The 25,958-nt window shown below is 41.0% G+C and overlaps 1 protein-coding gene across 1 annotated transcript; it reads left to right on the top strand.

Moving 5' to 3' along the window:
- Positions 1-5,229: 5,229 nt before the first annotated feature.
- Positions 5,230-25,475, top strand: tiparp (TCDD-inducible poly(ADP-ribose) polymerase). The gene is made up of 7 exons (XM_030151834.1): positions 5,230-5,532; positions 6,571-7,632; positions 15,567-15,756; positions 16,163-16,350; positions 20,193-20,483; positions 22,253-22,510; positions 24,050-25,475. Exons 2-7 carry the CDS (start codon positions 6,596-6,598, stop codon positions 24,237-24,239), a joined length of 2,154 nt encoding a protein of 717 aa, XP_030007694.1. The 5' UTR covers positions 5,230-5,532; positions 6,571-6,595; the 3' UTR covers positions 24,240-25,475.
- The last annotated feature ends 483 nt before the right edge of the window (positions 25,476-25,958 follow it).

Raw genomic sequence — 25,958 nt, forward strand, 5'->3', positions numbered from 1 at the left:
CCATTTTCCTGTTATTTTATTTTCTAGAACAATAGGAAAATACACAGGACTTGATGTTTCATCCGACTGCTATCTCCTCTCATTACAGACACACACCATCGACGCTAGATTTTTGAATGAATGTTTGAGAACTAGTTGAAGGAATCCATCTCTAATTCCTGTTGAAAGGGAATAATGCAGCACAGCGTGACTGTCACAGCAGGCTTATTTTAATGCCATTCATCTGATGCCACATACTGTAGCTCATGTTATTTCAAAATTGAGAGCGTCTATTGTATTTTTTCAACACTAGGTATATTATGTATATTTTAGGCCTGTAAGGTATGAAAATTATGCTCTGTATCAAAATCGAATACATAGAAAGCTGGCATTCTGTGCTTAAAAATCAACACGTTGAGAAACCCACTCTAGAAACTACAGACTGATTGGTTGAGCAGGCTCATCTGCAAACAGTGAAACTAACGCCGGAAGGCAACGCAGCACAGCAGGTTCCTAAAAACTACTTCTGGTAAAACAGGGAGGAGAGGGAAGCCGATGAACACAGTCAGTAAACATTACACTCCCTAATGGAACTGTGACAGAGAGAGTCACGAAGCCTCTTAAATACACAACTAATACAAGATAAGCATAAAAAAATGAGTCATTCATTCCATATCTGCTTTTGAGGGGATTTTAGCTGTGTTTCATCAGGTTTCATGTTTAATATGAAGCATATCTGGATATTCAAGTACTATATGTATATTTAAAGTAACAATCATCTATTATTATAATTGTCATTATTATTATTCATATTTTCTACATTTATCTGACAGCTCCTGCTACCATGATTTTATCAAAACCTATGGCTCTAAAATATGAAACATTGTTGAATAGGACATAAAAGAGTTTCAAATTAGCTTCATGTTAACCTCCCAGGCTAATGCTTATTATTTATTTATTTGTTTGTTTACCAATCTGTGATAGTTAATAACCCTCAAAGACTTAAACAGCTGCCAGCAACCAAAGCATCCACTGATATGGAGTGTTTAATAGCTTCTGAACCACCAATTCTATCAATACATTCAAATAATTCAGGTAAAATGCTGTTTTTCAGCCTTTCATTGTCATCAGATATGACCCGTCTGGATGTTCAGAGGCTCTGCAGTGAACATGGAAACACTGTCATCTACAACACTGATTCAGCGGTAAAACCCACGTCTGATAAATGACAGTGGTTTTGACCTCTCATTTTGATGCTAAAGATGCGGGAGACTTTCGTGACCAATTTTTCATCAAATCTGTCAAACCTCAGTCATAGCCTAAGTATCACGAATCCGCAAGTCTTTCTGTGATTACTCACCTGAATCTCTCACATCACGGTGAACAATTTCGAAGTGCCATCCACCATAAACAAACCATGTATTTACAAACAGAGCTGGGAGGTAACTCGGGCATCTTCGGAATTTTGTCACGACTTGCATTGTGGGAAACGGAGGTTTGCGCAGCAGCCTGCAGCGGCAGCAGCCACGCAACCATGTGATATTATATGGATGAAACGCGGAAACGGCTGGAAGAATATACATAGAGGGAAGGGAGCTCCTCCTGTTTCCACATCGTGTCTGTAGCAGCTGCTGCTGCGCAAACCTCCCTTTCCCACAATGCACATCGCGCCGAAATTCCGAAGATCCGGAGTTACCTCCTTTGCTCTGTTTGTCAACACATGGTTTGTTTATGGTGGATGGCACTTCGAAATTGTTCACCGTAATGCAAGTGATTCAGGTGAGTAATCACAGAAAGACTTATGGATTCGTGATACTTAGGCTATGACTGAGGTTTAACAGATCTGATGAAAAATTGGTCACAAAAGTTTCCCGTACTTTTAAGTGAATGATATATTATGCTGAAAATGATACTTTTCTTCATTTTTTTCTGTTTATTTTTTATTTTTTTCATATCATAACTTTTGAATTTGCTCTGAGCTTTTATGAACATCGACATAATCAGTAAATTAAATGTGGGAAAATACCTGATTTTCATAGAAAAATACAAAATGCAGAGGATTATACCATGATAAATGATAATAAAAAGCTTGGGGATGGTGAGAAGAATTAATTTTAAAGTCACCACAAAACCAGCTTTTGGTCTGTGAGGATTAAGCTAAATAAATCTTTGTCTAGATGAAAAATTAGATTTGTCATAGATTAGAAAGACAACTACAGTATTGTGCAAAAGTCTTAGTCCTTCTCTAGTTTTGTTGTTTTTTCATGGTTGAAAAGAGCATACATATTTATTTTTCAGTCTCTTTTCTTTAGATACAAGAAAATACAGGAAATATGTAAACAGACTTAAGAGACACACAAAATTGAACTACGGGGGTTGTAGAGGTTAAAGTCACTATTTAGCATGACCCCTGACCCCATGACAAGAAGCAGCACAAACAGAAACATCTGACGTGTTGAATGAAACCTGATATAAGAATCAGATAAAGTCTGTACAACCTGCGAGCTCCCAAAATGTTTTATTCACCACAAGTAGTGATGTTTCGGGCCACAGCCCTTCATCAAACATGAGTATACAATAGAATATAAAGTATACAATAAATGTCAAAATGTCTGAACTAAAGTACTAAAGACATGTTAAGTGCAAATAGAGGTCACAGTAAATGATACAACTTTGGTTTATAGAAGCTAATTATTTCCTGAAACTTTGGTTTTTAATGCTGTCCATTGATTGATTGATGTATTTATTTAGAATACATACTGGATACATACTTCCTATGTATCCAGATTGTATCTTAATACAGAGACTGAGTAATGTAATCATAAACCAACAAACCTAATGTTGGCCCAGGACATTTGCACAATACTGTATGTTCCCATGTTCCCAGCCCATTGGTGCCACGTTAATCCCATTTTTTAAAGGATAGTTTGTAGATGTAAAAATTTTCAGAATGCAAATTTTACTTTTTCCTTTATGAAATACAGAGACAAGTTTGGAGTTTACATTATTTATATGTTATTATGCTATCATTTTACTGGTCCAGCCAACTTTAGATCAAATTGGGCTGTATGTGACCCCTGAACTAAAATGAGTGACACCCCTGTCCAGGCCTTTTCTTTTCTAGTACAACCTACATCAGGAGTGTCAAACTTATTCTAGTTCAGGGGCCACATTCAGCTAAATTTGATCTGAAGTGGGCCCAACAAGTAAAATAATAACATAATAATATATAAATAATGTCAACTCCAAACTTTTGTCTGTGTTTTAGAGCGAAAAAAGTAAAGTTACCTATGAAAAGGTTTACATCTACAAACTATCCTTTCAAAAGATGTGAATAACATGAACAAACTGAAAAAATAAGTGTAATTTAAACAATATTCTGCCTCAGTTTATCATTTACACGTGTACATTATAGCTTGCAGATCACAGTGGATCTACAAACACACAAAACATTTTATAACAGACAGAATCTTGTTAAAATTGTACTTCTCTGAAGACATTTCAGGTTGTGCATATTTGCTCAGGTTTTTGCAAAATTATACTTTGTTTTAGTGCAAATACATGAAAATATTTATATTTACAAAGAGAAAAATTGGGAGTTGTCATTATTTATATGTTATTATCATAGTATTTTACTGAATCCTGCCCACTTGAGATTGAACTGGTCTGAATGTGGAACCTGAACTAAAAGGATTGTTAATATCTTTTCTAATTTTTGCTTTTCACAAATTCATCCCAAGGGCCGGACTGAACCCTTTGGCGGGCCGGATTTGGCTTCCGGGCCACATGTTTGGCACCTGTGACCTACATCTTCATATCTTGCCTATACTTATGTATATTATAATTGGTTATATTGTGTGTATTCGTATTTTCTCTAAATACATGCTGAATGCAAGGTTTTTCCATCATTTCCCTGCAGACCCTCCGTCCTGCAGCTTCTTCTGATCACCACCAGACACCCCTCTCTCTCTCCCTCCCTCTCTCTCTCTTTTTTTTCTTTTTGCATTGTTTTAATTACAATATCAACATTTAGCTAAACAAGTGAACCGAAACACAAATTATGACAAAATTTAAGAATTACGCCCACAAAAACTGAGCATAATAATGAAAAATTCATCCCTAATGCATCCTGTTATGTTTTTGTTTTTTTTTTTTGTTTTTTTTTGAACAATGAACATTGAACAGTATATCAGTAAATATACATAATAGTATACAACAAACAAGGGTAGAAAGTTTCATAATTCACAGAATATTTTACATTACAAATATATAGAAATACATGTAAGTAAAAACATTAGGAAAAATAAATAATAAATATAAAAATTGCTGGAGGTATAAATAGAAATTATACAAATTAAATAAGATTATACACTTGACTTTTTTTTATTTTTTTATTTTATTTGCTTTAGAATTTATTCTGTTCCTCAAATTGTCTACATAATTGGAAAAAAGGGCTCTGAGAACAGTAATGTTTGGATGTTGATTTGCAAATTTGGAGCAATGAATGTGAAATTTGGCAAAAAATAATCGAAAGGTTGATAATATATCTTTTTTCTGGAGTTATTTTATCAATATGTGATCAGCCAAATAAAATGTGTTGAAAGTTCCTCTCTTTCTCTCTCTCTCTCTCTCTCTCTTTTTTTCCCCCCAACATATTTATTCATTTATTTAATGTTGTATTAAGTACAATAATGACATGACAAGTACAATGCAATATTAAAATACTAATAAGACATGAACAGAACAGAACATAGCCAGGGGAAAAACCATGTAAACAAATAAAAGAAAGAAAGAAAGAAAATATATCAAATTACACAAAGTTCAAATCTGTCGCATAAATCAGTGATTTTAATAGCTTTTTCTATTTTTAGAGTGTTGAATGTTTGAGATATACTGGGTAAGCTCAATTTTAAGAATTAAAAAAGAAGGTTTGAGATTTGAGAATTTACATTTGTGAATATGGTATTTTGTCAAAAATATAATTAAATTGATTGTGTTGTGTTGATTATATGAGTATATACCAAACAATATTTTTGAATAAGTAAAAGAAAACTCACAAATTATATTCTGACAAATAAAAAAACAGACATCTTGCCAGAAAATATTTGAAAAGGGACAGGACTCTCCCTCTCTCTCTCTCTCTCTCTCTCTCTCTCTCTCTCTCTCTCTCCCCTTCTCTCTCTCTCCCTGTGACGCCAGTGTGAAGCCCCGCCCCTGACCAGGTTACGGGGCGGGGCCTGTGTGTGCGGAGCAGCCGGCAGGCAGAGTGAGTTCGGTCACAGCTGTGTTCGGCTCTTTGTCGGTCTCCTCTCTGCGCCTTTCTATCCGGTACAAGGATACAAAGAGGCGGACAGACAACATGAAATAGAGTCAGAGCATGCGAGCGGCGGGGGCAGCAGAGGGACACGACAAACCCAAGCGGACTGTGGTCTAGTCCGGACACGGATACTACTATCTCCGTAGTGGATAATCCGCTCCGCCGATGTACGCACTGGATTGTACCCACCAAAGAGTGTCGAGACCCGGGGGAGAGGGGCGGCCGTTATCGCACAGGTACGGTCATGTCGTCCGGGTCTCAGACAAATGTACGGAGTGTTAGTTAGTGTGTTCCGTGGCAGTGGGAGGAAAGCTGCGCTAGAACAACCCCCCAGTGCCTGGCAGGCTGCTGCAGTGGCTCCCCCTGGGCTGTAGACTGCGGTTCACCCCCAGGAGCTCCGGCTCCACTGGAGAGGAGTCTGGAACCGAGGTGGAGGTTCTGTACGGCCGTGGGGTGGTGGAGCTCCGGGACTCCCTGTGGGTCTATTGTCGTTGCTCCGCCGCATTGGCTCGGATGTGTGTGTGTGTGTGTGTGTGTGTGTGTGTGTGTGTGTGTGTGTGTGTGTGTGTGTGTGTGTGTCTCGGCTGAAGCCTACGTGCAAAGTTGGTCGGGCAGCGATGTGTAAACGGCACGTAGACGGCAGGGGTCGCGTATCGGACTCCCGTGATCAAAATACACAGTCCCGAGAGAGAGAGAGGTTTTGTTACAGTCATGATTTTATCGCTCCTGCTTGGAGACGCAGCTGTAATTGCAGGCATGACGTTAGTAAGAGACCAAAGAGACACGATTACAAACTGAAACTGTCCCATTTCAGATGATTCCTTTATTTGATCCACTTCAGTAACTCTGTGTCTTAGTTCCTCTCAGAACAGTATGTCTTTCTGGTTGAACTGGCCTCCAGGCTGCAGTAAACTACGCAGAGCTGTTCTCCTGCTTTTCCTTCTTATTCTGGGCTCTGAGTGCGTCCCTGGCAGCCGGATGGTTATGGTGGCTGTGTCTGTGTTCTTCCTGCAGTGTGTGTGGGATAACTGTGTGATCAGACTAGTTTTGTCGCAGACAGGTTTCGTTTCAGCATACAGAGGGCGAGGGTTTTCCTTTCCAAGAAAGGAAAGAGAAGTTTTCACAGGTTTTTTATGGTATAATATCTTGTCCAAGCACCCATTAATCATCGCTTCATGCGCCAAGATGACTTCACATTGGAAACTAAGATTATAGGATCATAGGTGTTATCTTTGATAACTACCTCTTTCTCTCTTTCTTTCTCCTTATCTCAGGTCTGTCGGGGTTTAGGAGCGGATCATGGATAAAACTTTGCACATTCTCCAGAAATCCGCAGACGGTGTGCCGACTGGGATCCCCCTGGATATGAGTTTAAATATGGGTGAAGGGGAAGACTTCACAGAAAACCAGATTGTGGGACTGTCAGATAAAATACCCCTGGTGAAACCGTATTTCAAAAAGAAGCAGAGGAAACTGGACGCCAAATGTCTCCACCGCGCCCTGGAGGATCCTATTCTGACCACTTTACTGAGCACGGATACGCTGGTCTCTGGAGATGGGGTCTTCGTCCCCCGGAACCAGGCCGGTCGGACTCCGGGGAACCTGTGCGCAGCTGCAGTAGTCAAACAGAACTGTATGGATCAGGTGTGTCTCAAAGACCCGGGGACTGCTGACGGTGCCTCTGCCGGCGCCAGGGTACCGGGGCTGATGGCCCGGGACGGTGATGTGGAGATAGCTGATACTACTGCAGAGCTGGAAGAGACAGAGCGAAGAGGGGAGCGACCCAAGATCACTGACCCAACCCCTGACAGCCGCTGCTTCCAGCTGAAACCTGGCCTCAGGGCGGCCGGGAGCACAGTAACAATAACCCCCCCCAGCACGGATATACCTCCCATAGTTGCACCCCAGGCTCCTCACAAGGAGGGGAGCGTCAAAAGCAATGACCTCTTAACCTCTGGGGCCAAAAGCCCTCCAGTCAAAAACTGCACTGGTGTCCAGGACCCCCATCCCCTCATCCTGCAGGCCTGTCTGCCCGACAAAAGAGTTCTATTTCAGGATAAAAGTGAGGAGGCCTCCCTGGACCTGGTTTTTGAGCTGCTCACCCAGCTCCAGTATCACACACACCAGTCAGACTCTGTGGACATTTGTGTGGATTTTCTCCAAGGACAGTGTGTTTATGGCAACGACTGTGCCCACCACCACACCGTACTGCCCTACCACTGGCAGATCCGCAGGAGTAGCAGTCAGACGTGGCAGAGCATAGCAGATGAATCCCAGGAACAACTGGAGAGACTGTACTGCAACCCGGACAATGAGCAAGTCAGGCTCAAGTTTCAGTAAGTATCACACTAATGTTCACTGTAGCCTGCAGGCTCATCAGCATATGCTGTGTTTGCCTAGATCCAGGATGTTACTGTGGAGGGAAGCAGCAACAGAGTATTTCTGTATTTTTGTTTTAGATCAGTACATATGGGTCAATTCACTTTCAGTTCAAACAATTCAAAACAGGAACTGAAATTTGACTTCATGCATTTTTGTGTGGGAATATTTCCCACATTTTATTTCCTCCTGATGACCCCTGAACAGTATTTTAGTAACCATGTGTGTAGACTTTACCTCAGCTGCTGAAGTCTAAATAATCCACTTCAGGGTAAGAATACAGTCAAAAAACACTAGACATTGTGGCACCCACATCATTACATTGTAGTGTTACTGCTGAAAGGGCTCCTCTGTTGTAAAATTATACGTGTTTGGGACATGGCAACAACATGGCAACACTGGTGCCAAGAAGTGGAAAGGCATCTTGCTGTGGATGATAAGCCACTTCTGGTTTGCTGTGTTGGAAACAGTAAACCTCAGCCTGAGCTTCCTCTTTGGTTTCACCACCAGTGACAAACTGAAAGCTTCATCGCTACAGCTGTTCAGTACATGTGAGGCTGATGGACTGTAGCCAAGTGAATGTTCCTGTAATAGCATTACTTTGACCGATCTCTATACAGTAAATATGGCTCATTTATGCACATGTGAGAGTGTGTATTAGTCTCTTTATCCCCTTGATATGTTCAGTGATCTTCACGTGTCTTGTTCTTACCCGAGCGTCTTTATTTGAGCTATCATATCAGCTTTCATGCCCTTTCATCTCCCACCTGATTTTAGTTATCTATTTCCTGTATTTCCCTGCTCCTGAAGCCAGCCCTGTGATTGGCTGGATCTCAGTCCAAACTAGACTTTATAGCACTCATGGCAAAAAGCTGTGAACTTCCATGACCCTCAGTTGCCTTGTGCGGTCACTGACACAGACGCGCTTGGCAGCTTCACTCCTTCCCCGATCACAGACACGCACACACTTGTGTACACTCACACTTGGCACGCAGACGCTCACACGAATCGGCTGCACAGAGAGGCTCAGTGGCTTGCATTGCTCACACGCACGCCTTTTAGCAGACAGAGATAAACCTCTCTTTCACTCTCTCACACACCCACATAGATACACTCACACATGCAAGCACTTGGCAAGCACCACCGGGGTGACATAAAGGAGCATGGGCTGCTTCCTGTGAAACTACTGTACGCATGCACATCCACACACACCAGCATACGCATACAATGAGACCAACAAAATCAACCACTGACCTTATTTTTAAAAAAATGTTTTGTTAAGGGATTGCTGTTGTCCCAACCAATGACATTAACTGTGTCAGAGTCTTAACCTGTAGCTTATGTCTCATCCCATGAACTCAAGTTTTGTGGCTCACATCTCCAACTAGATCATATATTGTTAAATAAATAGCTATAGTAAATACATTTTTCAGTCTCTAAAGTATACATTTGCAGAAATGTGGATTACAGACGACATGGTCTTGTATTGCCTGAAGCAGTTGTTTGATTAAGGCATAGACGTGTTTAAAAGGCAAGTAAAGTTTTAATATGCCGCCCAAGCACTTTTAGACATTTTGATCTGTTTTTAGTTTGTAGATTATTTTATTGTTTATCTAATCACTTGTTGAGTTTTATCCAGAGTTTATGTTTATCACACACTGTTTTTCCTTAGTAAGTGACTCTTCTTGATCATAAAAGTGTTAAATTTTCCAACATTACAACAAATCAGTCAATTTTTCAGTACTCCCCTCCAAATTTGTTTTTAAACTGGTTTATGTAATTCGGAAATTTCCATCATTCACCAGCCTTGTCATTTGTATCAGTTTATTATTTCAGTCTGTGTGCACACTTAGTGATCCACAGTCCTGATCACATCATTAGATAATTGTGAATTACTGCGGCCTTTGAGCGGCCATGTGTGTTTGTAGACGGACAGATATACGAGTTTGTGTGTGTGTGTGTGTGTGTGTGTACAGATATTTGTATGTGTGCACATCTGAGCTGTTGACTCATGTTTTCAACTGAAACTCTATGCAAAGTGTATATTGCTCCACAAACAGGATATGCACCTGGTGGTGTCAACCCAAATTCTTCAGAGGCCCTTTGAGTGTGCTGCGCTCTCATACCTTCAGACAGGACCATCTGGCTCACTTGATAGAAACTGCAGTAGAAACTACAAGTGTCAGAATAATCAAGGCAGTATATTTATATATCATTGTATATAGGGTTTTTTGGGTTGTCTCCTCATAGTAAAAAGGTGTCGAACCTTGTCTCAGTTTGCATTGAGCTCTGAGCATTTAGTTAAAACACACATTTGTATTTTGTCAGAATATATTTGTCAGTGTTTTTAAGTTTTTTCTCAGAAAAAAAAACCTTATCCCAAAACAAGCTTTGCTGCTAGATAAAGGGGTTGAGTGAAAACACTGACGCAAAACGTTCTCATTCCAGAAACAGATGACTTATCTGACAAATGGCAACCAACACCCCTGGACTCACTGGTTTTTAACTCACGCATGTTTAACCATTTATCTACAGGAAGCAAACACAGGCTGGTTCCTCATAGAAAATTCTATGCTTTGTACCTCTTCTATTGTAGTATTAACATCACAGGTCAGGAGTGAAAACATGTGCCCTGTGTGTGAGTTAGAACTAGATTATTTTATTTATTTATTTTAATTTTTTAAAATGCTGTTTTATTGTTTGCTTTCTGGAATTTTCAAAAAAAGTCTCAATATATGCCGTCTTTTTTTTTTTTTAATGAAATAAATTCACTGTGGGTATGTCATTAATTACATAGTTTTAGTAAAAGAAACTATCAGACTTTTTTGTCTTGAATTCATGTGGACAGAAAAAAATCATCCACTGATAAAAACAAGATAATTTTTTAGCCAGCTATAATCTTGGTTTCAGTTTTATTGTAGCTTAGTTCAGTGATCATGCTGACACTTTCTTAACTCAGTGTTGTTTCAGGGTTCCTGGAGATGAGCAGGTCATCCAGTGATTCTCTGACGACAGTCCGTAAACCGTTTTGGTCGTTCAGTCATTTACTCAAAGCTTTGTGTTGTTCTGGGTGTGTGTGAGAGCTCTTTTGATACTTTTCTTTGGAGACAGAATCCTGCTTGTCTTTTCAAGCACCCAAGTACACACAAGGGTGAAGGCATCACCGTGGTTACCACAGCCAAATGATAACATCGTTAGCGATCTAAAGAGCGGCAGATGACTTAACAAGCTCTACTGTCGGTATGGCAACACAGGCCTGTTTTGCCTTCTGCTGCGTCTTGTGTGTGCGTTTGGACAGAAAAGAAAATGTATGAGAATTCTGCATGCCTGCATCTGATTATGTGCTGTACAGTCTATTGTATTGTTGTGTATGTGTTCAGTGCTGAGCAGTTCCCATGTGTGTATGATCCATAGCGCAGGTTAATCCCATCCATATGATAAGGAGGAATGGAAGTCCGACTAATCCGCCTTAGTCATGAACTCAGCAGTAAGGAGGAATGTCACAGTCATCGCTTCTAAAAGTTACACTACAGTCATCTAATATTGTCCAGTCATTTGTTAACAGATTTAACACTCGCTCTGTGTGAGTGAGTCGTAGAGTATGTGGAAAAAAACAACATATGTTTTGTTGATTTCCCATCATTTGACAATAAATCTAATGTGTAGGTGAGGGGAAATGTTGGAACTTAAAAACACAGTAGTGATTTTTGTAACTGTAACTAAGTACCTGGTTTTGATGTGCGCGTGAGAAGGAGAAATACGATCAACTCTTTTGTCGGCCAGGTGTTGAAAGCCATGCTTGTCATTAAAAGACATAAAGAGTCACCGAGCACCAAGGGCAGAGCGACCTGACACCGAGGCGTGTGTGTGCGTTTGTGTGTGTGTGTCTGTGTGTGTCTGTGTGTGTGTGCATTGATATCGTCGGGGATTCCATGTTACCTCACAGTGTTTTATGTCACGATTCAGACAGAATAAAAGCTGGTTGTGTCTGTGAGAGCCTGTTTGCGTGTGTCGTATTGTGTGCGAACAGAAACGCCGTCGGATAATCAGACTGAATGTGTGTGTGTGTGTGTGTGTGTGTGTGTGTGTTTGTCTATTACGTGTCAGACAACCCATGGCATGAATCAGTGGGGCGAGGTCTGGGTCGCTTGCCTCTGCTTACTCAGAGTCTGCCTTTAGCCTCTTATCCACTCATCCCTCCACCTCACTTCCCTCTTCCTCTATAATGGTTTGTTGTTGTATCTTCCTGTATCTGTGTTCCTTTCGCTTATCCTTTTGAACATCATTTTACCTGCATTTATACCTGTTTACTTAATTTTCAAGATTTTTTTTTTTTTTTTTTACAAGAAATATGTGTGTAAAAGCAGTGAGGCCTGCAGTATCCTCTTTCCTGTTTCACCCAGTGTTTTTCTTCTCTTCTTTCTACCACCTCCTTTTCATTGTGTAATTTTTCAAGTCAAACTCATGTATCTTTCTACCCCCCACCCCACACACACACACACACACACACACACTGCCACCTCTTCTCTCACATTTTGTACCCTAGGCTGGTGTAAATTTCCAAAGAGAGCGCCAAAGGACTGAGAGAGGACACCCTGAACTATGAGCTTAATGATCCAGTGTAGAGCAGGACACACTCTCTTAGGAACAGTCCAGGACAAGCAGGCGTCGATGCTGAGCATGTTTTCCTTCTATCTACGTGTATGTGTGGTCGGCTTTACGTAACCCACAGCCTTTAGAGCGAAAAGCACATCCAAATGAGACAAACAGATAACTGCAATGTAATAAAGGAAATTAAATGATCCCATGACATCAAGGTGTGTGTGTAAAAGAAGCCTTCGTCAGCAGATTTGCTTGACTGACTGACTTATCTAGGCGTAACTGGATGAGGATTGCGTGTATGTACATGAATGTGTCGAAAAAATGTGTGTGTGTGTGTGTGTGTATGAGTGTTCGTGGTATTTTTTTTTTTTCCTGGTCTGTGACGTGCACAATAGCATGACTGATGCTGGTATGCGGGTCCTCATGTGTGCAGCCGTGAGAAAGTTCTAAGGTGTGTGTGTGTGTGTGCTATCTGCAGTGTTGGGGATTAAAAGCCATTTTGACAGTGCAGGAGTTTTCTTAACCTTTATTTATCCGGGGTAAAGGTTTTGCTGAGCAGGCTTTCTCTTTTTCCAGCAACACCCTGCTTCACTTTTTAACACTGATCCACACATTCACACCTGGGAGCCACCTGCACTAAGCACAGAACAGGTTTGATGATGCGTTGCTTTGCACAAGAGGTTGTTTCTTCCACCTTTGGCAAACGTAACCCTTCCACTTACATTTGCAAAAGATTTCCCACTCCTGTTTGTCCTATAAAAATAAAACAGACCACTCCAAACACGCTCTTTAATATGAATTATCAGGTGACCTTTCCTATCTTGAGTCTACCTTTGCGCAATTTCAGAGCAGCCTGACATTTCAAGCCAGGTCTTGAGCGTCGATCGTGCCAGAGTAGGCGTGTCTTGTGTCTCTTTCCATCTTTTGATTGGCTTCTACAATGAAAGCACTGAATTTCAGTGCACTTAATTTAACCGCTGGAATTTTATTTTTAGAACAGTGCAAACTAGTCTGGGAGCAAAGGAGGGAAAGAGTCTGTGAAAGGCATTGAAAAGCATTGACTGACCTGTATGTATGTATGTGTGTGTGTGTGTGTGTGTGTGTGTGTGTGTGTGTTTGTGGAGGGCTGTGACAAAGCGATAATCACTGAGGTGGGGAGGCTGACTGAAAATGGACAAAGTTCATTTAACTTCCTCATAATAATAAAAGCTGAGGCTGCGTGTGTGCGGCAGGGGCATCATAAGACACAGAAGCTCTTGTCATCATAACACAATGTTATAGGCAGAAACTGTCTGTACTGAAACACAGAGGCAGTAAAAAGAAAGAGCATGGGAGGGCCATGCAGGTGCAGCCTCTGTGCTTTCTTATTCAGACAGAAAATACAGAGAACAGAAGTGTGTGGAAAAACACACACACACAGTGAAATTGGAACAAGGAAAAACAGAAATGACAGAACAAAGAAACACAAAATCAGTAAACACAGAGTGTACAGAAGAGTGCGTTCAGACCAGAGGTAAAATAAAGTAAGTTTAGTTTTAGTTGCCAGTTTGTCTCTGCCGCACTTGAGCTTTATTTGCTTTTTTTTTTTATCCTTCTGTATCTCAGTCTTTTGTTGTAGTGCCTTTTCCCATCACACTGTGTCCTTTTTCTCTGTTTTATCTGTCATATTCAAATGATCTTTTGTGTTTTCTCCAGTATGAAATCAAAACCTGCTTGTCTTACTCAAATCCCTGAATACTTAAGAAAACAAAAACTCCTTCTGCATCGTATCTGCTTTGGTAATCTGGCGATCTGATAACCACTGACTCATTCCTCAGTTACTGTTTTGTTTCTGCATGTGCTCACTGACTTGATTCCTATTTCACTTCCTCACATCATGACTTACCAGAATCAGTGACTCTAAATAGCATCGATGTCATTAGTGTTTTATCAGCATGTTTTACACACATGACTGTGCAGTACTCATTATCACCCTCTTCAGTGAAACTGTTTGTGCATAACCTCAGTGACCAGTAACAACAATTCCAGTAGATGAAACTTAATACTTAATCGTAATAGCACACCAATTATAATATGAGGTTTCACTTCTTCGGGCTGTTTGTCTAACAATTCATCAGGTTCACACATTCCCGCACAACTCCTTTGTGATCAGCATGGGAAATGTGTAAAGACGATTAATTCACAAGCTTTATTGAGAGCAAACCTGAGACACACAAGCCCTGGTTCTTCACACACATACACTTCCAGACAGACACACAATCACCCAGGTCTGACCTTTGACATTAGATCCAATTAATTTCCTGCAAAAAATCAATGAGCCCATTAACACTGTCAGGCTGTATGCGTGTTTTGCCATGTGCATCTCTTGCAAACCTGGTATCCTTGTGTGTATGTACTGTGTATGCATGCTGCTGTCTGTCTGTTGTCCGTGTAATAGCGTGCCATGTGCGATGCCCACACTTATGTGAGTGCTATGTCTGACCCAGAAAGGATTTGCCAGAGGCCGTATGGAGGACTAATGTAGAGAGACTGATGCACACACATAACGGGTTTGATGCTTGCCGAGACAGAGCAGGGTTAAGGGAGGTTGTATTCGCATGATTCATGCATCTTTTCACTGTTTCTTTACTGATATCTCACATACATATTGTCTTGTGTTAATAGCAGAAGGCATTTTGACACCTTTAAGCACAAAGCGAGTGTAGTGTGACATGTTTTACCAACCGTCTGTGTCCTTGGACAACACAATGAATGAGTTATTGTTTCACAACTGAACTCCGGGCAATGAAATCACAAAAGTTTACAGTCCATGTTGAGCTGATCCAAGAGTTCACCCCCCAGGAATTCTTATATAACATTGTCACTATTATGTCATTGCAGTTCATACAAAGTCACTGAGGATATGTTTTAACAATTAAACAGCTGGTAATGACATTGCAGTAACATTTGTGCTTTCATTTGTTTTAAAAGTGCGTGGCTGTTTTTATCAGTATGTGATCACATGTGACATGTAAGTCATGACACTAAAGATGACATGCAAAGTGACTCATTAAGTAAGCAATTAGAGTTTTGGTCGTTTTGCTCCAGGAAACTTGTGTAATTTAGGTTTCTGTCAGCGATTGCATGAGCAGCCATGCGGTTACTGATTGAAAAGTAAACCGTGACCATCTAACAACAGGGTCGCTGTGCCATAGCCACATGGTACCTGCCCTCGTAAATCTGTAGTGGGTTTCATTTTCCAGGTTGCAATTTATTCACAATGTCTGACCATGCATCCTGTGTGTTTCAGGGGCCGAGTGTTTTCCCTGGATTTCGGGGCAATGCGAGTGTGTGACCTGGAGTTTGACCACATCCGTCGACTGACCACTCCTCCCAGCCCTCTTGCTACACCTACCACGAGTCCAAACCCCGCCCCTAACTGTCACACAGTGTGGAAGTACTACTGCAGAGACAATTTTGGCTGGAGGGAATACTCTGAGGTGAGGCGCTCGATTTGTTCATGTGCATTTGTTTTGCGTGCATGACAAAGCAAAGTCAGACACATTAACTCTGCCCACACCAATCAATTGTCTAGCCGCTGTGATGAGATCGATGAACACACACACACACACACACACACACACTCACACACACTTAAAATCCCTTTGTGACAGAGCTGTCCTCACCCAATTGTAACTTACTCCCTTAAATAAATAAAGATTGACTGATTTCTGTCATTTCTGGGTTTCAAGATCACACGTTTTATTATTTTTTATCTATAAAGTCTATCACACTTCATTCGGAGGAGCTGGAGCCCATGGATGCTTTTGTCACAGTAGAAATAACAGAGAGCACATGTTTTTGCTGTATTTTCACACTGCCTGTCATTCTTCTTTACCTCCACAGCCAGTGGTGAAGCTGATAGAGGAGGCGAGTGCCAGAGGGCTCAAGGAGGTGCGATTCATTACGCTCCAGAACCAGTATATCCTCAACATCAGGGAGGGCTTCCAGCAGAACGCCGTCTTTGGGTTCAGACGTCAGATCAAGAAGCGACCCATGTTCATGTCCTCGGTCATTCTTACGCCACATCTACAGTGAGTAAAAACAATTAACCGATGTTTTTTTTGTTTTTTTTTTTCCACTGGTCGAACTGACCAACAGGAAAATGATTTTGGATCAGCATGGGAACCTTTTGTCCAAGGATGAGGAAACACTGAGTATGAGGGTTCAGAAAAGCTGATAATTACTCCTAATGTGTTTTAGCAGGAACAGTCAGTCCTCATCTCAGAGGTAGAGGTCATTTGTTTGATTAAGAGTCTATCTGTGTCTCTGTTTCAATCCCCTATTTGCCATTTCAGTCAGTACAGAATGCTTTGTCCAGAGTCATGATGTTTATCACTCAGACCACAACCTTGTTTGAGAACATTGAGTATTTCCAATATGAGATCACACTGACTATTAGAACAGTGTTCTTCATTTTAAATTACAGGTGCACCAAATGCACTTTCCTTGGCCAAGTGTTTTTGTTTAAAGTTTTATTTTTCAGTTTATATTTTAGCCAAATCTAATGTTAGTTTTTTTATTTATTAGTAATATAAATGACAGCATGCAAGAACTGTACATTTTCTTCAACACATTCTAAAACACAGAATATAAAATAACATTTACACTTTCTATAATTCTGTCTCAGGTTACCAGACTTTCTCTCACTCCAACTCAAACAAATTTCAAAACAAAGTTCCCCATGTAAAAGGACAGAACGTATTTTGCCTTGTTAGTAATTAAGTACAAATGAAAATGAGTTCATCAACACAAAGTTGTAGCAACTGAACAATTACTCACGGCTCAGTTTAGCAGCCTGGCACCACAACCGAAACATGTGATGTTCATTTGACTTGGAAAGTCACCTTTAATAATCTCACTCATGGTGAAGAAACAGACACGTTAGCATGTGTGTAGCAGAGCACATGTTGTAAACCAGTGTGTGGCTAAGGCTTGTAACAGAATCAGATGTATGTTGTATCTGAGACTGATCAGTCATGGCTATAGTCACCAGCCCATCAATCTGTTCATATTTGATTTGTTTTTTTTAATAGAAAATGTGTGTTGACACATTCTCAGATGCACGTACAAGGACACAAAGCAGGCTCTTTGATGTGCTTTACACAGATCTCACTGTGGTTTCTGAGCATCCTGAGTCCATGTTTGTTGAAAGGTTTGCACTTACATGATGGAACACAATGCTGATGTCATGGTCAAGGCTGAATTGACAAAAGCCTTCAAACACCAGAATCACCTTTAGTCTATTTTGGTCCATTGGCAGACTGGGCAGAACTTGAAACTTGTACTAACACTCAGTCCAGCTCAGGTTTTTTTTGTTTTTTTGTAACTTGGCAGATCTAACAGAGTCACCGGGACACAGAAGCTGTCCTGTGCAGAAAGAAGTGAGCCTGAGCTTTTCCAGCAAGGCCTTAATCAGGCAGACGGAAAATAAGATAATGAGGCGAACCAGAACAGATGAGAGGGAGGAAGACATACAGAGAAAGAGAGAGAGAGGGAGAGGGGGGAGAAGGGAGAGTAAACAGTGAAAACACCAGAACCTGTAAGGTAATCTGGTGATAGTATTTACTGATAACAGAATTTTCCACGAATCAGCCACCATTTCTTTACAGCAGTCAGTTGTTTTTCCTCAAAGTACTCACTCCTGCGATATTCCTGAAACAAAGTGATACCAGATTGGAAACAAGTGGAGTCATCTCACCCCATTTGGAGGATTTTTCACTTCCTCTGCAGAGCAGGCTGGCTGTAGCGTTGTCCTGCCAGTGTCCCACACAGAGCGAGCACTAGAACACGCTGTTCTAACAAGCCCTGACAGTCAAGAAGAGACAAAATGGAGCGCAGGAGATGGAGGAAAAGGGAGAGAAAATTAGGAGGGAGGCAGGAGACGGAGAAGGAATGAGGAAGAAAGAGACAGAGTGAGATTGAGAATACAATGGAGGAAGTGAGAGACAGAGAGGTCTAAATGGTTTCCAGACTGGCTGAACAACAAAGGAGAGCTGGTGAGTGAAGGAGTGTGAAACGTGACTGCGGGGAGCTGGAATTTGGAACAAGGAATTTGTTCCTGGGACTTTTCCATCTGTTTGTTGTGTGTGCGTGTGTGTGTGTTTGTGTGTGTGTGTGTGTGTTGTATTAATCACAGTGTACAAAGATCTGAATTATTAGTACTCAAACAAGGAGGTCCCTATGAGGAAAGAAATATTAACAGTTCAGAGGCGGGCCATGGTTTAATGTAAGATTCCAGGAATTAATGTTTATCAATGCAGTGTCCTCCCAACTGATCACAACATGTTTGCAAGCATGTATCAGGAACAATCTGTGCCTGGCTTAGAGGTTGAGGTCATTAACTTGATTGGCACTCTCCCTCACTGCCTCCCCACCTCGCGCTTTCTCTTTCCCTCTGTCATCTCACTTTCCTGATGATGTTATTTTCAGACGTCTCTTTCCTCCTCCCATGCGTCCCTTGTTATCTGTCCTAATCTTCCTTCTCTTCATTCTTTGCCTCTTTTGTACCTCCTTCTCTTCCACCCATCACTCTCTTGTTATCTGTGCCTTTTCATTTCACACTTGTTTTCAGCAGCAGGCGCACTGTGATCTCTTCAAAGCTCATGGGGAATAGAGACATCGATTGCGGCGAGAGATCGAGACCGGACAGACAAGATAAAAGGGGGAGAAAGAGAGAGAAGAGAAAAACTGTCGCACCGACTCAGAGTCACACTGATCGTAGTGTCTTGACAGCACACACACATGCACACTTATGTCTGATCGGGCTAACAGCATTTACACTTAGAGAGCGACAACTTGACAGCCGAACACTGTTATTGACTCAAATGCCAGGCACAATAGTTTTTCAGCACATCCATGACAGCTCAGCAATTGGCATTTTATCCCCCCCACCACCACCAACGCCAACAACACTTTGTTGCTCTCGTTCCTGTCTCTTTCTCTGCCTCCCTGCTGTCTTGTTTGGTGTCTGGGTTTCATTTTCGCACGGTCCTGCTGTTTTGTTTGGTCGGTGACGGTTGATGGCTGCTGTGGAGCTGCTCCACTTTGCAGCGCAGCCCTGTCCACAGTTGGTGGATTACAGTTTTAGAAGCACGCACATGTCAGTTCATCTGAGCAGACGGAGGTTTTACTTTACGTTAAATCACAGCTTTAATTGGTAACATGTGGGAACAAGGGCAGAGCAGAGGAACCGGAGGCACTGGGTTGTGACTCAGTGCAGGTGGATGGTGTTTTTTTTTTTTTTTTTCCATTGTTAAAATGAACAGACCTGCTACTTCTGACCCACAGTAGGGATGGGCAGGGGCCTAAGAAACAGATCAGAAGGAGGGCTTTATCAAGGGAAATATAATTAATTTCTATGGTTATTTATTTCTTTTTTTGTTATTCTTTTTTGAATATTTGTTGCTTTAATATAAATGAACGAGAATGGGCTGCAAATGAATACATGTTCAGGAGCGAATATAATGTAAATGAATTTTGTACAGGTAATTCCTTCAAAAACCTTAACTTTAAACTAATAACTAAGTATTATGTCAGTATTTCTTATGTCCTTTTTAAATCCAAATTAATATTCATGAAGTAGCCTTATGAAAATGTAATTTACCAAACAGTAGATGCTAAATTCTGCATTGATTTACATTTATTGAGTCGTTTGTAGATGATTAAAAACTTGGGGATCCATTAAATAAAAACACTACAGTTTTTAACAGATTACTTATATGTGTTTAATTTTGTTTAAAGCATATACTATATTTCTATCTCCACACATTGGTGCATGTAAAACTGAATTACAGTGCTTGCTCATTACATTAAGGTGCCTCCAAATGTTTCCTTCAGTCAAGTATCTAATACCTGTGTTCCTCTTTGTCTTTAGGACTTTGGGGGGCCTGTCTTCTCCACTCCCCTGCTCCTCTTCCTCCTCATCTATGGACCTGTCAGCGTCTCATCCTCTCTCGCCGACGACGACAAACCCTCCCAGCCTTTTCCCTGAAACGTGGTTGCCCATGGCGATGAGCCAAGACTTCCTTCAGGTGCCAGTGTCCCGTGACGACCGCAGCTACCGGACAGTGTACAGCCTGTTCCACAAGACTGTGTCGGAGACAAAGTTCAGGATCATCAAGATCCTCCGAGTGCAGAACCCCTTCCTGTGGGAAAAGTACAAGAGGTGAGTTGTGCAGAGAGAGCAGTCGCTGAAGGGTTTGATTTTAAAACACTTTTTCATTTTAGATACTATCTGTTAATGTCACCACTAGATCATTTCCAGTAATTGTAAACATTTCTAATGACACCATGTGTTCTAAAACAGAGTAAGAATGGAAAAAATTCAGTCAAAATTAGAAATGATTGTTTCCATATTTGAGCATCTTTGTTGTTTTGTCATGTATTTTTTTCCCCTTAAACTTTCTGTGGTGCAGTTGTGACATATGATTTTAGCCCATTTGTGGTTGACACTTAACTCACTAGATGATTGTTCTGAAGCTGATGTCATGGTAATGGAACAGTTTTAAAGGTTGGATGTATTTTGTTCTATTTATTAACTCAGTCTAAACATCTAACGACATTTGGTAGCGTACAGACAAAAAAATAAAATCTTTTTTTTGCACTTTGAAGTGAAAATGGCGCTGTAGTTGTGCAGAAATATTGATGCAGTGTGGTTTTGTGCTCTATATCACTATTGTTTGTTCTATTTGTGCATATTTTGCTGTTTTGGCACATGTTTGTATTGTTAATAGTTTTTATCCAGATTTCTGTCAGTGACCTCAAGAATATATAAACTCAGCTGCATGTGTACGTGCAGACAGAACCAAGAACTAAAAACATGACTTAATGGAACACATATGAGAGGGGATGTAAAAGTTCCACTGGGGAAACATACCCATGTCTCACTGTATATATTTGTGTTCTTTTACTTTAATATTTATTGTTAAGATGCATTAAAATCTAATCATGTCTTTAGTCAGTTAATATGAGCTTCATAAAGATTGATGCATCTGTTTGTGAGTTATGCTGGTAACACACACAGACGCACAGTGTAACTGCAAACACAGGATGGATGCAAAACAATATGAGAAGAGGAAGGAAAGTGAGAAAATAGGGCAAATGGGACCAGCTGTGTAAGACTTCGTGAGAAATACTCGGTGATGGTGTGTGAACTCAGCGGATCGAGAGATGCTTGGTGGCGGTGATGTTCCTGTCGTGAACAGAGAGGGCTAACCGCTGTGGTTAGAGCAGGTCCTATCAGCTGTGACAGTTAAACACTCCCACACTGATGGATACCACACGCTTTCACAATGAGTGACAATGGGTTAGTGTGTTTGTGCATGTGTTGCAGGGAAAATGATGCCCCCTCTGAATGTCGGTTGAGTTTTTTTTTATCTTCCCATACACGGGTTATGACAGGGAAGCTGTAACTGCCTGTTTGTGCGTCTGTGTGTTACTTTGTGAATGGTTGGTTACTGCTGTTGAACAAAGCTGAGCTGCCTCTGTCAGAGTAAGACACATCATGGGGCTTTTTTTTTTTCTAAAATGGGATGGTTGTAAATTGAAGGGTGTTTTTATGCGTGCATGTCCTCATGCTTGGATGCGTGCAGTGTCAGTCTGTGTCAGTTGGTGAGCTGTGGGGTCAAAGGAGGTCATGCCGCGGTCACAGCCTCAACGCTTTTGCCTCTGCATGCCTGATTGATCCGCTCACATCAAACTCGCTGCTCTCTTGTGTTGCTCAAGACTGGATTAGGCTCAGCATTCTTACAGGGTCGAGAGTAAACAAGGTTACTGAAATAAGATAACTGCTCATAGATAATTTTTAATTCATTACCTGCAAGGGCATCAGACATAATGAAGACATAACAAGGAGCAAGGTAGAAAGGTAATACTTCACTGTTTATTTCTCAGGCACATCCACCTCATGTTTTCTGTCTCTCTTTGCCCAAACAGGAAGAAGGAATACATGTCACGGCGTATGTCAGAAATGGACCGACTGCTGAGCGAGCGCCACCTTTTTCACGGCACCTCAGCCGACGTGGTGGAAGGCATCTGCAAGCACAACTTCGACCCAAGGGTCTGTGGAAAACATGCAACGATGTTTGGCCAGGGCTCCTACTTTGCCCGCAAGGCAGTCTACTCCCACAACTTCTCCAAGCGCTCGCCCAAAGGTGTCCACTGCATGTTCCTGGCCAAAGTCCTCACTGGCAGGTATGTGTACTGCAGTTTGTAAAAAAAAGATTATTTGTTGTTTCTTATCATGGTTGGGATTTTTCACATGTTCAGACTTGCAATAATTTTCAGACAGTTTTATAAAAGAAAAATAAGTTGCCTATTTTAAGCATCTGAAACCTTCTGTTTATGCATATTTTTGTAGATTTAATAAGCTGCTCATAGATTTACATTATATCAATTTATAACCTAATACAACTAAATATTAGGATATAATAACTCCAGTACACAGGAAATAGTAAAACACTTTTTTAAAAATAATTTTATGTCACTCAGTCATTTTATGTATATAATATTCAGCTTTAATGGTTTAGTTTTTAAGCAGTCAGATTAATTTCTTGCTGTTTTTTTTTTTTTTTTTGTATAAGCCTTGTTTCACTGGTAAATTTCAACTGGAGCACCATGTATGATTCATGAAATGCTTTTGGAAGCGCCATTATGTTGGTAAATGCTAAATTAAGGCCTTATGTGCCTTTGTCCAGTTAAGGTTGGATGTTTTGCTGTGCCTAAATGTGTTTTGGTGTGTTTGATGCCAGTCGTCCCATCAGTGCTTGTACCTCTGTGCAAAATATCTCCTCTGACCTTTTGCTCCTTCACTCTTAAGTGCTTTCAAATTAAATTTACACAACACATCACTATTCATTTGTATCATGGAAAACCAGAGGTTCTTTTCCATAAACCATCATTCAGTCGTCATTTTTCTCTAAAATGCAAGTCAAATTTGGAGCCACACATGTAAAACAGCTGATTTGGCTGAAGCCATCATTCATCACCAGTTTTTTTAAGCTGCAGCAGGCAGTCTGTGGTGTGCCCAGAGGATGGTGCGGTGGCAAAAAAAAAAAAGCCTTTGTTAGGAACCACACTGCACGCCCTCCCCAACCTAAACCTGGGTTCAATCTATGCCACGGTGCAGACTGAGACATTGCTTCCAGACTTGAGGAGGGATACAGACCAATAAAGAAGTTATCTGTCTTCTTGTGTCTGAAGCTATATCTGGCAGGCAGACGCTTATGTCTCTACCTGCTGTCTCTGTAGCTGAAAATGTTCTTATTTTAAAGTGTATTATTTATTACCCCTGAGAAAGAAGCATGGAGATTGATGGATTACAGGTCTTGTGAGGTTGACATTAATATTTAAGGAAGGACAAACAAACTGGTTACAATGCACCGGTTCATTTCATATACTTACAGTTCATTCATTTTATGCACTTTCAGCATATGCGTATATTATTTACGGTGCTCTAAAATACATACATGAGCAGCAGCCTTGTTGTCATAAAATTTAGAGCAGCTCTCACTCGAAGATGCTAAATTATTCTTCAGACTTCAGATTGCCGAGCTGAATGAAAATCTGTTTTCTGCATTTTTACTTATAAAAAGTGGAAAAACTATTTGTCAGACAAACTCAGACAATGCTAAAGAGCCAAAATGATAATTCAGTTCACCTACCCAAGAATATAAATATTTTAAACCATACAATTTATGAGCTCACCATTCTGTTTTCTGTGTCTTTGTGCAGGTTTACAGTAGGAAATCCTTCCATGCGGCGACCTCCACCCATTAACCCCCGCGACCCCTCCAGTGACCTTTATGACTCTTGCGTGGACAACTGGGTGGATCCCCAGATCTATGTCATCTTTAATGACGACCAGAGCTACCCCTACTTCATAATTCACTATGAGGAGGTACCCAGCACAGTTGCCGTCTAATCAGACTTGGGACGACGAGTGTTTGCAAATAGTTTGTTTTAGTTTATTAAGGTGCCAAATGGGTGGAGTTTGTCACAGAACATGAAAAAGAACAAAGTTTAGACTAAAAACTGAAATTTACAATACCATGATTTATCACCTTATGAAATGTTGGAATCGCTTTGTCAAATAAATTAAACTTCACCCATGTAGTGCTTTAAATGGCTTAAAACAAAGTGTAAGACAAAGATGGCAAATGGCATGTGATCCAGGTCTGCAGGCATCGGGATCTAACCAGATTAGACCGCTGCAAGGAACAGCAGACTGGTCCCGACCAGACTGAACTGGACAAAACTGGACTAACAAAGGACAACACCTGTTTCATCCAGTGTTCAAAGGTGGATGACAACTGGCAACAGCTGCAGACACAACATGCTTGACTGGACTCATACGTCGGTCTTCGCTATCCAGGATAAACAGGAGCCGAGTGGTGATCATTAGACACAGGAGGATTTAATCTACTTTACTGATCTGAAAAAACAGATCTAGTCCCCCTGTCATTTTGACTTGGTACCTACATACACAGCCGTATAGAGTCAGTTCCCCATCAGGATTCACCGTTTGTCCACACTGCTGTAGACAGTCGCGTCCTGCCAGTACTGTGAATGACCAAGTGGTTGGATTACTCTGAGGAAGCAGCAAGCAACCAATTAGTGGCTTCCACTCTTTTGTAGAACAACTGTCCCCTTCAACCCTTCGATCTCTGACAAAAATCTTACTTGAGTGTTCACCCAGCCTCTGGCCCGTACATTTTTTTTTTCTAACTGTATGTGCTGCGTGTTTGAGTCTTTTAATTTAGTGGACATGAATCTTGTGGCCTCTTCAACCAGACTTTTCAATGGACATCCACATAAACCTCCAGGCAGAAAGTTTCGCATGACGCCAGTGCTGCTCCAGTTGGCGTGTTTGCCTTTGCGCCCCACCACTTCGGTTTCTCGTGGGGGATTGAAGAGTGTACAGTTTCACACTGAGACTACGCTGCCGCAACAGTGTAGCGTTTTGTCAACAGAACTGAACTCTCTGAAGCTCATCAATCCTGGAACGCTCTCGCTTAGAGACAGCAGACATGTTTTATTGAGAAAAACTGTACAGATGTTCTCTTTGTTTATATTTGAACTGTGTGCCTTTTGTTCATAAAAATGTTTATTTATGTTAAATGTAACATTGATTAAATAAAGAATCAAAAAGAGAAAATGAGCAAATGGCTAATGTGCTATATATCTGCATCACGCTGACTTTAATGTGACAGTTATGGTGTTTTGTTAACGTCCCTCTGAAACATGATAGCAAACCTTAAGCCAGTAAATATTCAGCAGAGATACTGAAAAGTAAGCACGGTCTCAGTTCAATTCTTCAAAACTAATATACAGAGAGGTTAAAAGCAATTGCAGAAATTTCAATTGTTTGTCGACACATTTGTTTCCTGAAGAGATCTTGCTTGTTGTTGCACAAATCTTAAAAAAGGAAAGATTAACTTTGTCAGCCATCTGCAGTCGACTCCACAACTGGTCACAATAAGAGTGAAATTTTTACAGCCGGCGGTTTCTAGGAGAGTTTTGTTTATCCGATTATTTCTTCTTGTTTGGTTTCAGTGGTATTCAAATCAGAAGAGAACTCTCCCATGCTCTGCCCTCCCTTTGTCTACCACCCCCAGCTCTCCTCCTCCTCCTCCTCCTCCTC

The sequence above is a fragment of the Sphaeramia orbicularis genome, chromosome 13 (genome assembly GCF_902148855.1).
Source record: "Sphaeramia orbicularis chromosome 13, fSphaOr1.1, whole genome shotgun sequence".
Classification (NCBI taxonomy): domain Eukaryota; kingdom Metazoa; phylum Chordata; class Actinopteri; order Kurtiformes; family Apogonidae; genus Sphaeramia; species Sphaeramia orbicularis.

Bases quoted from the DNA above. Each gene is read 5' to 3' on its own strand.
- tiparp (XM_030151834.1), top strand. From the start codon at position 6,596: ATGGATAAAACTTTGCACATTCTCCAGAAATCCGCAGACGGTGTGCCG. The intron at 7,633-15,566 runs GTAAGTATCACA...TGTGTGTTTCAG, and splicing joins CAAGTCAGGCTCAAGTTTCA to GGGCCGAGTGTTTTCCCTGG. The intron at 22,511-24,049 runs GTATGTGTACTG...GTCTTTGTGCAG, and splicing joins GCCAAAGTCCTCACTGGCAG to GTTTACAGTAGGAAATCCTT.